This window comes from Sciurus vulgaris (assembly GCF_902686455.1).
Source record: "Sciurus vulgaris genome assembly, chromosome: 1".
Classification (NCBI taxonomy): Eukaryota; Metazoa; Chordata; class Mammalia; order Rodentia; family Sciuridae; genus Sciurus; species Sciurus vulgaris.
The window spans coordinates 157,322,373-157,338,046 of record NC_136461.1 but is presented as its reverse complement, the minus strand read 5'-3'; the positions used below and the strand labels follow the sequence as shown (position 1 = coordinate 157,338,046).

The 15,674-nt window shown below is 40.2% G+C and overlaps 2 protein-coding genes across 2 annotated transcripts in view; one reads left to right on the top strand and one right to left on the bottom strand.

Moving 5' to 3' along the window:
- The window catches only part of LOC306665236 (uncharacterized protein), a gene marked incomplete at both ends in the record, with an annotated part of 31,788 nt that extends 18,175 nt beyond the window's left edge, over positions 1–13,613 (bottom strand). Inside the window, 3 exons of the mRNA XM_079146581.1 lie at positions 6,152–6,733; positions 12,694–12,841; positions 13,600–13,613. Coding sequence (XP_079002707.1) covers positions 6,152–6,733; positions 12,694–12,841; positions 13,600–13,613 — 744 coding nt within the window. The remainder of the gene's footprint in view (positions 1–6,151; positions 6,734–12,693; positions 12,842–13,599) is intronic.
- Positions 6,583–15,674, top strand: part of PAG1 (phosphoprotein membrane anchor with glycosphingolipid microdomains 1) — a 128,762-nt gene continuing 119,670 nt past the window's right edge. The window contains 1 exon segment of the mRNA XM_079140942.1: positions 6,583–6,724. The gene's annotated coding sequence lies outside the window, so the exon portion shown is untranslated.

The window sequence follows — 15,674 nt, the reverse complement described above, 5'->3', positions numbered from 1 at the left end:
TGAATTGCTGTGAAATTTCCAAGGTCCCTTGCCTTTCTACCAAGCTGATATGGTGCTTTTATTCAACCTGGAAAAACATGTTTTGAGAATCCATTGAGAGTCTGACCACCTACTACACATGTAACCTCCCCAATGCCAATTTTTGTCACCTGTCCCAAATATCAGGTTTAGTCACCACCAAATGTATGAAAACCTTGAGAAGCCCTGACCCTCCCTGTCCCTCACTGCTATTGACCATCACCTCTCTCTAGAAGATGTTCTCTTGTTTGGGATAGAGAAGGGACAAAGGGAATTGAGCAGAAATTGACTGAGTAAGGAAGCTATGTAACCAATGCAGATTCTTCCATGTCTGAATGGAATCCTGACTGAAAGAGAAAGCCATGATATGCCCCTTCTTGTTATGACAGGAGGTGGCCTGCACTCTAGGGAGGGTATAAGGCCAAGAGCAGAAAAGTTTACTTTCTGAAGTGCTGAAGAGAGGAAGATGTGTAGCACAGCAAGAAATGACAGAAATGCAACAGCCACTAAAAGTCTTTCCAACCTTTCTGATGCTAGAGATTGCATGAATTGCTTCCCTTGGAAATGGAGCCCTCATTAACTTCACAATCTTCCTTCTCAGTCTTCAAGTTTTGATGGCTAGTACATGGTTTATGATCATTAAAACATATATTTCTCTGATACTATTTTAAATATCTTTATAAAAATTGTGCTTTATTGAAACGATAAAGGTGGAAGAAATAAGATGAACCTAAAAAACCCTCCACAAACATTCAAGCATCCACGCCAGCTTTGAGCCACAAATCTTGACTGCTGATGTGACGATCGAAATGTAAGGACTGTTTGAGATCAGGATGCACAGGATGACAGGAATATCCATTCTTTAATTTGTACTATAAAGGCATTTCATTAAGACACTTTCTGTTTCTGCTTCGGTAAGTACTTTCTCTTTTGCTCCCATAATTTCTTTCTCCCAGTAGAAAGATCTGGAAATGTCAAATACGAAAGCCCTCATGTTCCTCTGTAGTGCAGTGTGAGGCCACAGAGTTATATTAGGTCTTCTTTGGTCACCCCTGAAAGCCTTTTCTACAAGATTCTCCTGTTCTTAGGTGAGTTCTGTTCACTCTTGTAAAAACTACAGTCAATCGTGGCTTACATTAAAATGATAAAAATGGACATTAGGAGACCTCTAGCTACAAATTCTAACTCTTGAAGAGATTTTTTTTAAGTCACTCATTAACAGCAAGCATTTACTAAATACCTACTATGTGCCTGAAATTATCATCACTTCACGTTAGATAATCAAAGAGGGTGACTGTATTACAACTGCCTAAGATATGAGCATCTGGGCCAGACAAGGCTGTGCAATTCACACTGTGCCTGCGGTCTCTCCTCCATCACTCTCTCCTTTTATTAGTGGGGAACTTGGCTGAGAGAGAGGGGTAAGAATTTTTTAGAGATTGAAATTGTCCATTTCTATGGTAGTTCTTTATTATAGTTTTTAAGGGTTTACAAACTGCTTATTGTATCTCTGATCACTCTGTCCTATAGATCAAGTCAAATGTTGAAGCCTCCACACTTTAAGTATAGGCAAACCCTAAGTTGCCATCAGAGTATAAACTGGTCTTTCTCTTCTTGGTTACAGGCTATCTCTTGACCTTATCTCAGGAACTGGTGGTATTTAGTCTTCACCAGCTTCCACTCCTTAGCCACCAAAGGCCACCTCCATTCTTCCTTTGCAGTCCCACTTCTTCTTTGGGCCAGAATCCTTACCAAAATTTCCCTTCTTCCAGGCTTTGAGTTATAGTTACCAGTTGACCCATCCTTATATATTCATGGGAGGTTAGTTCCCTTCAGTTACCACTTACCAAAATCTGTGACTACTCAAATTCTTCATTTAAAATTGCATAGTATTTGCATATAACCTATGCATATCTTCCTGTATATTTTAAATCATCTCTATATTACTTATAATACCTAACAATATAAATACTATGTAAATAGTTGTTATATTGTACTGCTTCTGGAATAATGAGAAGGAAAAATGTAGGTGTTCAGTACAAACACAATCACCCCCATCCACACCAGAGTATTTTTAATCCATGGGGGGCTGAATCCTGTGGATATACACAGCCAACTCTAACATTTTTTCTTTTTTACTTTATTTGTTTATTTTTTTTTATATGGTGCTGAGGATGGAACTCAGTGCTTCACACATGCTAGAAAAGTACTCTACCACTGAACCACAACTCAAGCTCCCAATTCTAACATTCTGTTAACTTATTTCTGCATTTAAAAAGTATTTTAGAGCTATCCAGGAAATCCAAATTCTGTAGTATATTGCCTGTTCTAAACTCTACATGAAATAATTTAGATGCAACACATGAGATGCAGGTATTTTGTAGGTTTCCTATTTTATGGCAAAAAGAAGTGGGTTTTTCAATAGTTTCCAGAAGTGTCTGAGGAGAAGATAGAAAGCTAACCACCCTCTGTCCTCACCAGCCATTTAGTTAGAGTTGCAGTGATACTATTTGTTGCTACATATGTTCATCAATGCAAGTTTTGTAACAAATTGTGCCCCCAAATCAAGCACAATGTGTATATATTTTTATGGCAAAATTATGTTTTATAAAGTGCCATCTAATTCTTTGCTCCCAACTCTGACTCAGTCTTGCCAGCCACCTTGAACTCTACAACAGTTCTCTTATCCGTTCTATACCTACAAAGTAAGCAGGGTTGAAGGGTTTTTCTGTCAGAGTCCCTTGAGTGAAAAGGATGAAAAAACGTAATTAATAAAGATAAAGAATTCTTGAGTTGAAGCTTTTCAGCCCAGTGATCAGCCTGTGATTCTTGGAAGAGTTTAATAAAAAAATAAAAAAACAAAAAAATAAATCCCTATCCTAGGTACAGTTTCTTGAATAAAGGGAGAATAGGTTCAGAGCAGTTTCTTGTATCTGTATAATTAAGAACCTTACTGCCAGCACTTTTAGGGGCATTGAATGAGGAAATTATCAGCCAGAGTAGGCTTTCCTGACCCATAGGAATACAGACCTCAGAGAAAAAAATGTAGCTGCTATTTCTGTCAGACAATAATAGCAACTAATGAGAAACAAATTCTAAATGCCAGCACAGTCAATATTAAGACATAATCAATACTAAGACAATATTGCATATTTCAAGTGTTTAATGCCAATAACAGTGACTCAAAATTTAATAATAGTGGGACATACTCATTAACTTTATATATAATTAAATGCTGGATCTCTTGAAGTCAGTATGCAAGTGCATCAAAACACTATTTAAATAAATGTTTTAATTTAAAATATTTTTTATTTGTTCTTTCTAGTTATACATGACAGCAAAATGTTAAATAAATGTTTTGACTGGAGTATCCAGCAACTAAGGAAACTGAAAATGGGTTCTTAACCTAAAAGTCCCAACGTGATCGTTCTACTACCTTCATTTTTTAAAAAAAATTTAAAATATTTTCTTATTAAAAACTGAACTGAGTCATACAATCAACGTGTAGCAGCTTCCTCATTTACAGATAATTTTCTTTTTATTAGGAATTCATTTATTTTTTATTTCATGGTCAGAAGAATAGCTCTAATGGAAGAGTATAGAAGAGTTACATGAGGAATAAAGATGAAGGTAGGCAGGGTATCGCAGCAACAGCACTTCATGACTAACCTTGGGGTTTTTGGTTTTGTCTTCTTGTTGTTGTTTGGTACGAGAGTTTGAATCCAGGGGCACTTAACCACTGAACCACATCCCTAGTGATTTTTATTTTTTATTTTGAGACAGGGTCTCACTAAGTTGCTCGGGGGCCTCCCTAAATTGCTTAGTTTGGCCTTGAACTTGTGATTCTCCTGCCTCAACCTCCTGAGTTGATGGGATTACAGACATATGCCATCATGCCTGGCAAAGACCAACTCCTGGATTGGAAGATTGTATATAAATCTCATACACTTGTCTCTAAAACTTTAATCAGACTGGGAGTACAGTCCATAGCATTTACAAGTACAAGAACTGGCTTTGAAATACATTTAGGTTCTAATTTACCAATGGGAAATCTTGGTAAGAACAATTTGGAAATGAAAAATAATATTCACTTGGTGAATAGTCATTTGGCCAAGAAAGGAGAAGAAATGGACAGGGCCTTGAGACTGGCCCCTGTCAGGATTAGTGATTTTGTCTAAATCACTTAGCTTCTGGGCCTGGATAAAATGAGGATGATAATTACACTTGTCACCGGAGAATGCCAGCGTTGCCCTTCTCCTTCACAAAGCCTGCACTGTGCAAATGCAGTGTCCTAGAACTAGGATGCTCTTAGAATATTTTGCAATCCCACTATGTGGCACTACAAAATTGGATGAAGACAGAAAACTGCATTTCCTCCCTACAAAAATGAAAGTCTGTCTAACTCGAAATTTAGGCATACATTTAAAAAGATATGAATACAGAAACCATTTTCTTTTTAAGATTCAAAGTGTTTTCCTCAGACTATAAAAACTGTCACCCCAACCCCATTATAGATTACACAGAGGGAAATGAGAGGGAGGGGGGTATGAAAAGTGGCGGAAAGGGACAGACATCATTACCCTATGTACATGTATGATTACACAAATGGTATGAATCTCCATCGTGTACAATCATAGAAATGAAATGATGTACCCCATTTGTGTACAATGAATCAAAATGCAGTCTGTTAAAAATTAAAAGCTAAATAAAACATAATAATAATAATTTTTTAAAAAGTTCAACACTTAGATCCGGCGTGCTTCCACTTGAACACACGACTAATGCCTAGATGTACTTTTTGAAAGTGCAAAATATCTTTTTAAAAATATACTTTAAAAGTCCACTGTAAGATTCAATGAGGTAACCTAGTGTAATCCATACCTTTCAGCTCTTCAAAATCCCAGTTTCACTCTGTCTTAGAAGCAGGAAACCAAGCCTGGTCCCTGGGTTCTCCTATCTTAGAAACCAAAGAAGGTTTCTAAGATCTAGGTTGAGCTGGAAGTTTGTTTCCTCCTACACACCTCCCCCTGCAACATACTAATTTCCCTCGATCCATCACTCTGCTCCCTACTTCCAACCCTCTCCTCAGACTGAGCTTTCTTCACCAGCCAACTCTAAGCCCCCAATAATGATACATGTCACAGATACACATTATGTGCATTGTTTACACCTTTTTTCCTGCTAAAGAATGCTAAGTCATTCTAGTAGAAAATTTGAACTAGTCAAATAAAGCACCGGTTTGTTTAGAAGGTACTTGAGTTAAGATTAACTTGGCTCCTTGTAACTACAAAATGTCGATCTCCAACTCCAGGTTGCCAGTGTAATAATCTGAGATTTTGTCCAAACAAAACTCCTATCAGATTGATCTAAAGTGCTTGTTATACATGGAATCCCAGAGCCCCACCTTTGCCCAGAGGCTGAACCAGAACCACTAAGGACAGGGCATGGGAATTTATTCTGTTTTTAAAAGTCTCTCAGGTGATTGTCCAGCAGACCATTTCAGAAACTCTGATCCCGGTTCTAGCAAGGATGTGGTCTGGAATTCACCACTGGTAGTCTCTCAAAACTTCTCATAAATGAAGATTCTTCCCCTTATCCTCTGAGACCTATTGAATTTGAATCGGCATCTGCATCTTAACACATACCCCAAGGCATTCTGTCACATACTAACAAATTCCCTAGGCGATTCTGCGGCACACTAAAGGCTTGAGAAACACCGATGTATCCTGGTATCTCTAAGGAAGTTTTACGACCTACCATACCTGGGCCCCGCCCAGAGATTCTCCTGTGCTTATTCTGGGGGTGCGGCCCGGGCAAAGGGCCCTAACAAATCTCCCCAAGGTAGGTACGACCAAGGTGAAGGGCCGTTGTCCCCCAAATCGCAGCGCTTTATGGTTAAGCAATAATCTGAGTTAAATTGGCTTTTGTGGGCTCGATTGGGACCTGAAAGACTGCTGAGATAAACAGTGCTTTTTAAGGGACGATGGACTCTGGAGGCAAACAAGTTTCATCACAGAGCTTTAGGTTTACAAAACCCATAGGCGGGAGATTTCCTGCACCTTTCAGCGTGCAAAAACAGCGCAACCCAGGCGGGGAGTCCCGGGCGCCCCCACCCCGGCCCCACCCGGCTCACCCTTCCCCGCCCCTCCTTCCGCGTGACGTGCCGCAGCGAGCCACGATCATGCGCACTTGTGCCCCGCGCCGCGAGCTGCTGCTCCGCCTCAGCGCCTGTCATTCTCCGCGGCGCGGCGGCGAGTGCGGACTGCTGTCTCCGCCTGCCAACTCGCTCGCCAGTGCGCCAGCGATGTGACTGAGCCTCTGGGGGCAGGCTGGCGGCTCTGCGGACAGCAGTACGTTGGCTTTTCTCATAGGGGATTTCTTGTTGAGCCGTGCTTCCCTGCGAGGCGGAGACACGCACCAGGGGCTCGGAGCGCAGCTTTCCAGAGCCGACCGCAGCTGCAGCGCTCCGGTTCGCGCGGCCGGGTGCAATCTTAGTCGTCGCCGCCGCCCGGCGGTGCGCCCTGGCAAGTGCCAGGCGCCGGGCATCTCTGAGTCTAGGCGACTGGTGCAGAGCAGCAGCGCCTGGTCCTGCAGCCGCAGCTGCCGCCGGCCACTGCAGGATCAGCGGGGCTGCGCACAGCCAGAGTTTGCGGGGGTTGCCTCGAATCCCAGTCCCCCAAGAACACTCCTTGGCTCTTGCATCCCGGTAAGTTGACTTTAGTTTTTGAAGTTGGGAGCCGTGAGGAGAGGTTCATTTTTATTATCTTCGTGTTGTGAGGAAACCGGAGTGGCACCTCTTGTTAACAGGGTTTCAGTTAGGAGAGGGGATGCAGGGTGCGAAGAAGGGGATCGGACACGCGAGAGGAGCCCTGGAGTCCAGGACTGCCTCCAGCCTCTGGCGAAGGTGCCAGTTGGGAATGTGTTGGGAGAGGACAGGTGCTCAAGAGGGCATTTCGCCTACCTCTAATTGCACATTCCGAGCTCCTTGACTCTGTGCGTGTGTGTGTATGCGGGCAGGGGAGGGTCCTCAGGGTCTTGTTCCCTCTATTCTAAGTCCTCTGGGGAGGACTCTCTGTGTTACTCCTGGATGGTCAGCACTGCAGTGGATCTTTGGGAATGGAAGCTGAGCCATTCCTTCTCAGGCCTGCAGGCTTCCCGCGCATCTCTCTTTTCTCTTCCCCTAGGCAGAAGTTGCCAATGTTCCCATAATTGGAGTCTAGTCCTTTAGAGGGAAAAACAACTTATATGTCAACCCAGTGTTTTGTGCTCAAAGGCATGTAAAATGAGAAAAACATGTTCTGTGTGGCATGCGATTTCATATACTTTAAGGATGTGGGCAAGTCTCAAAGAAATAGGATTTAGATGATGACACCTGGGTTTCACTGTGATTGTCCAGCACCTCTTATGTAAGCCTCCCGGCTGGATAACTTTGCCTCTCTGCAGTGGCTGCAGCTGTGGCTCTCCATTCCATTTGTTTAAAGTCCAGCTAGAATAGTATTTAATGAAAATGCTGACATGATATAGCAGCCTGTAGTCAGAAACAGAGTGCACTCTTCAAATTGGAGTGTCTTCTGGTAATAGGGAGCAGGGGAGGAAGAACCCAGTATATTTTTCAAGGCAGCTCCAGGAATTAGACACATAAATCATGTTTTAAAATAGCATGCATTGTGCAGAGAGCATGTAAAGGACCCTTTTGGAACACATCCCCTTTGTTTTAGAAAAAGTAGAAATTGTTCATGCCAGACAATTGTTGAGTCTGAAAGTTAAGTGTACTGATGGGCTTAATTATCTTAATAAACAAAGAGCATGATTTATAGGTAGCTGCAGTGTCCTGCTTTGAAGGATAGAAATCTTTAACCTTTATTTCTCAGCTGTCCCCTAGAGATTCCTTTTAAGCAGAGCAATAGATTATCATCATTGATGTTTAATACTTGAGTTGATTAAATTTGTAAAAGGAATACTTTGAAATACCATATCACACTGTGCGCTGGCTATTAGATAGTGAATATCGGAAATAAGGGGAATAGTTGGAATATTTATAGAAATCATTAGTTTAACAGAATAGATCCCATTAACACTTCCCTGAAATACATATGAGTATGGGTATGTGTGTATGTATATGTATACGCACATCCACATATACATACATAGGGAGAGACAAAGAAATATGTATATATACATCTGTTTGTGAATTTGGACTTGAAGTCTTTGTTTAGACCATAACTTCAGGGTATATATTAATGTAAGATTTATTTGGGTAATCTAGAGAGAGTGCATTTATTTGTGCAATATACAAAACAAGATGAACTAGTTATAAATACTTTATTTAAAGTGTAGTTTTTATGTTAAGAATTCTTAGAAAATATGAAAATGTTACTTCAAATTTTGAAAAGTTAGTAGTTCATGAGAATATCCAAGTGCTTACCTGTAAGAGATTGCATTCAATCTCACACAGGCTGACCCAAAAAGAACTGTTGCATTATGGTTAGGAGGACAGTGTATGAGGCCAGACTGCCAGCACTGGTACCGTCTGTTTGAATCTGGGAAAGTTACATAATCCCTCAATATGCCTCAATGTCCATATCTGTAAAATGGGAATAACAGTAGTACTCACCTCACTGGATTGTGGTGAGGATCAAAGGAGTTTATACATGTAAAGCTGTTGAGTCAGTGTCTGGCATATTGTTTCCCCTGGATAAAATTATCCCTGTTATGAAAGGAAGTGAATCTTTGGATATTGTAGACATTGAATGTCTGTTGGTGCAACAGAAGTTTACAGGTACAACAAAATAGAAGATATAAATATTGATTTGGCACCTACTAATCATACCAATACCAGCTGGTGTTTAACTTAGTGTCCCTCTCAATCCTTCACTGTAGGCCTATGAGATTGTTTATTTCATCTTCACATTAAGGATGAGGAAACTGAAGTTCAGTGAGATCAAATAGCAGAGGTTGGAGCTGACATTTTAACCCATATCTGTTTGAAACTATGTTCTTTTTGACCTTTCTGCTTCCAGTTACAAACAAAATAAGTGCATTACTATATTCAATTTACAGATGAGGAGATTTAAGCTTAAAGTATGCAAAATGCCCCCATAACCCAGTTCTCCATGACTGGGAGCTATTATTAGCATCATAATTATTGTCAAATACCCTGCCCTGGTTGCATACTTTCTTGTGTACAGGAGAGATGCCAGGTGAGCTGTATTTACTTCGCCAATTAGAAGTGGTGTCTTTTGCTCTCCCTCCCCATTCATATCGTCAGAGTCAAAAAATAATTGGTCTGATATTGCAGTTCACACTGGAGGTTGTTACCTTCTGTTTTGTTTCCTGCCCACACACATAACTATAGTGATCCACACAGTCAAGTAAAACACCAAAAGCAGCAATAATCAATCCACGAATGGCATCATCCCTGAGCATAAATTCAGTTCCCATGAGAGAACTCCCGTTGGGCAGAAAGAAGGCTTTGCACTTTGCCTCCTACTGTATGTTCAGAAATGGGAATAACTTCTCCTTCACAGAAATATGCCTGCTTCCTCTTGACCTCAATTTCAGTGACATTGGAAACAGTTTCAGGGATCCTATGTGATCTGGACTAAAAGTCTCCATAACCCATTGAACTTCTCTCCTACAATTGAGAGGTCACAGTATTTTTTGGCTTTCTTAGATCATCACCCAGATGTTAGGGTTCTGGACTTCGGTAAATCTTTATTTTCTAGATATTAAAATCTATTTGTTGTACAAGTACATAGGCAACAGCCTGCTCCCAGATGAGTTTGCTGTTTAATGAAACCTCTTAGCTAATATATCTACCGCTGGAAGGTAGTTTAAGACAGATGTTCAAAGTGGCTTTCTTTTTTTAAGATCAGAACTCCCCAGGAGTGAGCTTCCAGTAGGCTGCTTCCCTGTGCCTGGGGACACAGCCAGTTGCATTGTGCCAAAGAGAGCCCTTGCTGCCAACTGAGTCATCTCACATCTCTCCGAAATAGCTTTTACTTCAATTTTAGCCCTCCTTTTCAGAGAACAGATACTCCCCTCGGCTCAGTCAATAGTCATATTTCAAATGTTCCTCTGCTCTGGGTTTTTCTAGAGTAAAAGTCTCCCTTGAGCACTTACTTCTGTGACTTGAGCTAAATCCATGATTTATTCGTTAATTCTTCAGATTTACATGTAGTTGATTTATTTCCTGTCTGTGTTATTTAGTGGGTTATCTGTGGCCACGTTTAAATCTGTAAATAACTTTTCTTCTGACACTCAGCTTACTTTAGCTTTCATTTCATAAGAAATGCAAACTTGTTTTAATGTGGATATAAGTGAATGGAGAGCATTTTCTCTCCCCAATTATATCTGCTACTTGGAATTTCATTTGTGGTATAAGGAGTAGGGAGCTGATATTTTAGAGCTCTTACATCACACATTGTGAGAAATATGCTGAGGGTCATACAAGTTTCTGATTGTACAAGGAAGCAGTTCATATGTCATCTGGAAGAGTGTGCCTCAGAACTAGGTGATTGCAGAGTTCTTTTGTATGGGGTAGGAAGACAGCTCTGAGAATGATTTATCTGATCCTATTCCCAGCCCTTACTGGTTGGCCCTTCTGGATAAGAATTGGAATGAATAGCTAACAGGGAACACTTATCATGTGCTGGTTTCCATGCTAGCAACATTATATACAGTATTTCTCTTCATCCTCACAATAACCTGGTGTGGTGGTTACCTTCTTGTCTTCTGCAGAAGAGGAAACTGAGGTCTAGAAAGGTCAGGACATTTGTCCTAGGCCACATGAGTGATTTTCATAATAAAAAGTGGAACCCAGAGCTTTCTGACAAAACTGGTCCACCAGATACAACGTTCTACTGCCTCTGGTCTTGAGCTTTATGATATTGTATGGGTATGCTATGTTATTCTTTCCAAAACTTTCTGGCCCATAGCCAACATCTGGAATTGACAGCTCAGGAAGTATCATCTCCACATCTTTGTAGAGGAAGAGCTTAAGCTTAGTTCATGCAAGTGCTCCAAAAAGAAACCACGTGTTCATTTTGTGAAATAGGAAGCACAGACACTTCAGCTGATGTGAACACAGTGGAACTGCATGTTCACTTTATCTGTTTGGGAGCAGATGCTTGCACCATTCTTATTAAAGAAGGGAGAAGTGGAGAGGCCTGAGATTTTTCTCGGGTAGCATTAAAAAAAAAGTTTATTTAAATCTAAAAAAAGCATCAGTAGTAACTTGTCATTGAAGTACTACATTACTACATCAGTGTCATCTGTCACTCACAAGGAGACTATGGTTTTTAGAGGAAATGCATACATATGGCTAACAAGAACTTCACATCAATCTCCTGTGGCTACGTATAGCCTTTAACTCCATTCCAAATGGAGAGTAAAAAGAGAAAATTCAAACTATGCTGTAATATTTTCAAAACGCTTACCCCACTTCTGTTTTTTCTTGATTTCACGCTGAACCCAACATTTGTTCAGTAAGTTCTTCATATCCCCTGAGGTTTGAATTATGAAGTAACTATTATCATTATAATATTTTGGCATATCATTGTTGTTTCCTCTACTCCCATTCTGATGTTATAGGCTTGTACAATTTTCAAACCAGTAAGTGATTAAAAACTTATTTTAAAATGCATTTTGCCAAATGTAATCTGTTTATTGCAGAGGTCAGGGGAATTTGTCCTGTCCTTACTTAAAATACAAAGCACTTAAAACCCCTATAAACTTTATGGGGCGAGCAAGTAAAAAGAAAAAAAAAATGTTTTAGAATTAATCACTGGCAGCTTTGTACCTTCCTCTCCAATTTCATAGGTCTCCAGATGACCCAGTTCCTACATACTATATCCTGTATTCATTTGCAAATGATCAGTTTCACTCGATTTCCTCAAAGCACCAAAAGGTGTGACTAACTCAGCATTGCTGTCATCTGCCGTCTTTGGCTGGAGAGACTCAGGACTAAATATGTAAGCTTTTATGTGAATTTATTCTCTGAGGAATGAAGGGTGATCAGATGACTCTTCAGGCATCTGGTTTCACTGTAGCCATTACTGTTAATGTGGCCTCCGCCCACTCCGTCCCTTCACCTCTAACTCATTGCTCCATCGCCCCCGTTGTGGTTGAACATGCTGAAGCTGTTGGGAAACATTAATGTTGAGGCAGCACTTGTTATAAACCAGAGGCAATAAAACCACAACACAATAATTTTTTGTGCTAGGGATAGAATCCAAATAAAATTTTTAATTAAAATTAAAAAGCCAGTAACCAACATAGCTATACACAAGGGTATACCATACCTTCTGTATTCAGCACTTGGGAATTGCAACCAGAATGGACTTATTATTTTTTTTACCTGACACCACAGGACAGCTGTGAACCTCTGATTCACACATAATCACTAACAGCTTGGCTGTGTTTGAGACAAATTTAGTTGGGTGATATTTATTCATTTATATATTCACCAGATGTGTATTGATAGGATACCAGGCACTGTGAGAGATGAGAACTTAAGCACAAACAAATCTCTCTCTGCACCCTCTGGAATCTCCAACTCATGGGTGAAGGAGGCACTGGGTAGCAGGCTCTGTCAGAGGTACCTGACTTCAAAGACAGGACTTCCCCTAGGAAGCAGGGCTTGGTCTGAATCTGGAAGAGTCAGGAACAGGGTACCACATGGCTGAGGGTGGGAGTGGACTGGGAGAAATCACCAGAGCAGAGGAACAGGAACTTCAGTGCAAGGAAGGCACCAAACCGAGCAGTGTGTTTTTGAGAGCTGCTCATTCCCGGTGGCTGAGGCCTGTTAACATGGTGGGTGTGTCTGGAATTGGAGAGCAGAGACCAGAACCACTTCACAGAGGGTCTTGTCGGCCATAGTTGGTCTTGTAGAGGACCTTTACTCTTGTGGTGGTTCTTTTAGAATACTCCCCTGGGCGTGTTGCACAGGTAGAGAACACAAAAAGGAAGCCATGGAAAATAGCTATTAAAGCCTAGTGCAGATTGAAAGTCAAAATTCAACTGGATAAGGGTGGGGACATTTGGGAGAGGCAGAGAAGCAAGAAAGGAATGGTGAATTTAAGGATGACACCCAGGAGCCTAACTTGGGTAATGAAGAGACAGAGGTGCCATTGGTGATAACAGTAAATATAGAGGATGGACCAGTTCAAAGGGGAAGATGACCAGTTGTGGATTTATAACAGTGTGAGGCATCAAGGCTGGAGGTTCCGATGACAGTTGTACAACCCTGTGGTTCTGGGATGCAAGGCAGAGGCTGAGATGCAGGTGGAGGTTTGCAAGTCCTCTGTGTATTTAAAATTGTTGTGAGGTTGTGATCTGCCTGGGAGAATGTGTGGAATAAAAAATTTTAAAAAACCAGATGAGCCAAGGTGGCAGGCAGGAGAAAAGGGGATGGGAGAGTAATATTAAGTGAGCGGAGTTTTTGACAAGGGCTTGGACACAAAGTGGCAGAAGCCAGCGGCAAAGCAGAGTGAAGTGCTTGATTGAATGGGAGCCCAGTGACAAAGGAAATGAAATACAAAGAAAAAGCCCAGAGAGCAGAGGGTTGGGCCTGACTCTTACCTTGCATGGGTCATGGTTGCAGGTAATAGTTCTCTGTTAGCTTTCAGTTTCTGTCAAATATTAAGACCTACTATGTGGAAAGTGAGTGGGGTGAGGTGCAGGGAAAGAAATCAAATCATGAATAAAGCATGATCCTGGATCCTAAGCTGCTTATAGATAGACTTGTCATTTCTTGTTTTTCTTTTCCTTTCATTTTTCTCCTTTGTTGACAGCAGTACATAGGCACTTGGGAACATGGGAAGAACAGAACAACTTTCTTGGTGCATAAAGTGCTGGGTTCTCCAAAGCAGGCTTATCTTTTTTTTGTGGGGGTGGGATACCGGGGATTGAACACAGGGACACTCGACCACTGAGCCACATCCCCAGCCCTATGTTGCATTTTATTTAGAGACAGGGTCTCACTGAGTTGCTTAACACCTCACTTTTGCTGAGGTTGCTTTGTACTTGCTGTCCTCATGCTTCAGCCTCCTGAACCGCTGGGATTACGGGCATTCACACAGGCATGTCCTTACTGTATCCATGAGCACATTGAAAGGGAAAGTGATACATGACACATTATTTGACAGCTTGTAAAACCTAAGCTTTTATCCTGGCCATGGGGTCTTTAGAAGATTTGGACCTTTGGACCAATTCTTTTATAGATTATGAATGTGTCTTTTGGCTCATTGGATTATTTGAGGTACATTGAGTACAATATCATATCATTTTACTTGTCTTATAAAACTACTTCATTGTTTCATAGACAAACTGAACTATTTAGCAATGATGGAAATAATAATAGTATGTGTTTTAATTGGTATCCTGCCTTTCAGTCCTTAAATATTTTGTCCTCCCATTTTGACTTAAAGGTATAATTACTTCCATTGTATAGATGAGGAAACTAAGATTCAGGGTTAAGATGACTGAGTGAACATACATGGTTAGCAAGTGGCTGAGCTCCTCGGACCCAAAATGAGGCATTCTGACCTCAAATCCCATGTTCATGCATTTCCTATCTCTTGGTGATTAGCTACTAAAGAAAAACGAGTGGGTGGATGTTTAAGCACCAACAGTAGAAACTGTATTGGCTACAATTTCTATATTTCATGGGCCACAGGTTATTTATGCAAATATATGTGATTAAATTAGAACGGGGGAAAATCTGCTGTTTCACAAAATGAACATCTTTTTCTTTCGTTATCTGTTGTTGGTGCTGATTTTAAAAAAACATCTGAGTATAAAAAAAAATGAGGATTCAGTATTTTAAACTGTCAAAAAGTATTGTAGTTAAACTTGCTGTTTGTGATGCAGTAAAAATTTATTTTGTAATGACTATTAGATGTAAGAAGCATTCAGTGTGTCCATGTATATAAGATAAAAATCAAATTAAATTCAACTTACTGGTTTTTCTTTTATAATATTCTTGAATTCTCCAAATATATTGAATAATGCAACTTTCTTTGTCTCACCAAAGCAGCTATTAGGTTACCCATTTAGTGCCAAAGTCTTAAAGCAATTGTCTTTTTCATAAGAGGTGTAAAATGATGCAGGATAAATCTAAAGTTTATTTTAGTTTCATACTTTGTATTTTGATTTGACAGTCTAAAATTTTGATTTCCCTAATTTTGTTAGTAAAGCAAATTTTAATTATTAACATGCAATAATGTTGGAATCATGAAATGTACATGGAATGTTATGGCCATTGGCAAAAGTTTATGATGCTGCCGTTTTTTATTTCACAAAAAATATCTAGGAGGCTGCTAAATGGCAATTTCTAGATGAAAGTAATTTCTAGCAAGTAGCAAAGCTCTGGTGCCAATGCTTATCCCTAAATCTCAATTTCAAGCTTCATGGTACCAATTTTACATTTTAGCTTCAGTAGGAAAAGTTGAATTCAAAGGGACTTACGCATTTGTGACATTCGATGATTGGTCTTTTGTTGGTGGTGCAGATTTTTTAAAATAGTGATACATTTATAAATTTTAAAAAGTTTTATAAAATGTTAAGCTTAGTTTTGGTAATTATCATTACACAGCTTTAGTCCAGTGTACCTGAGGAATTACAATGTAGGTATATGAAAATTTAAATAACAATGT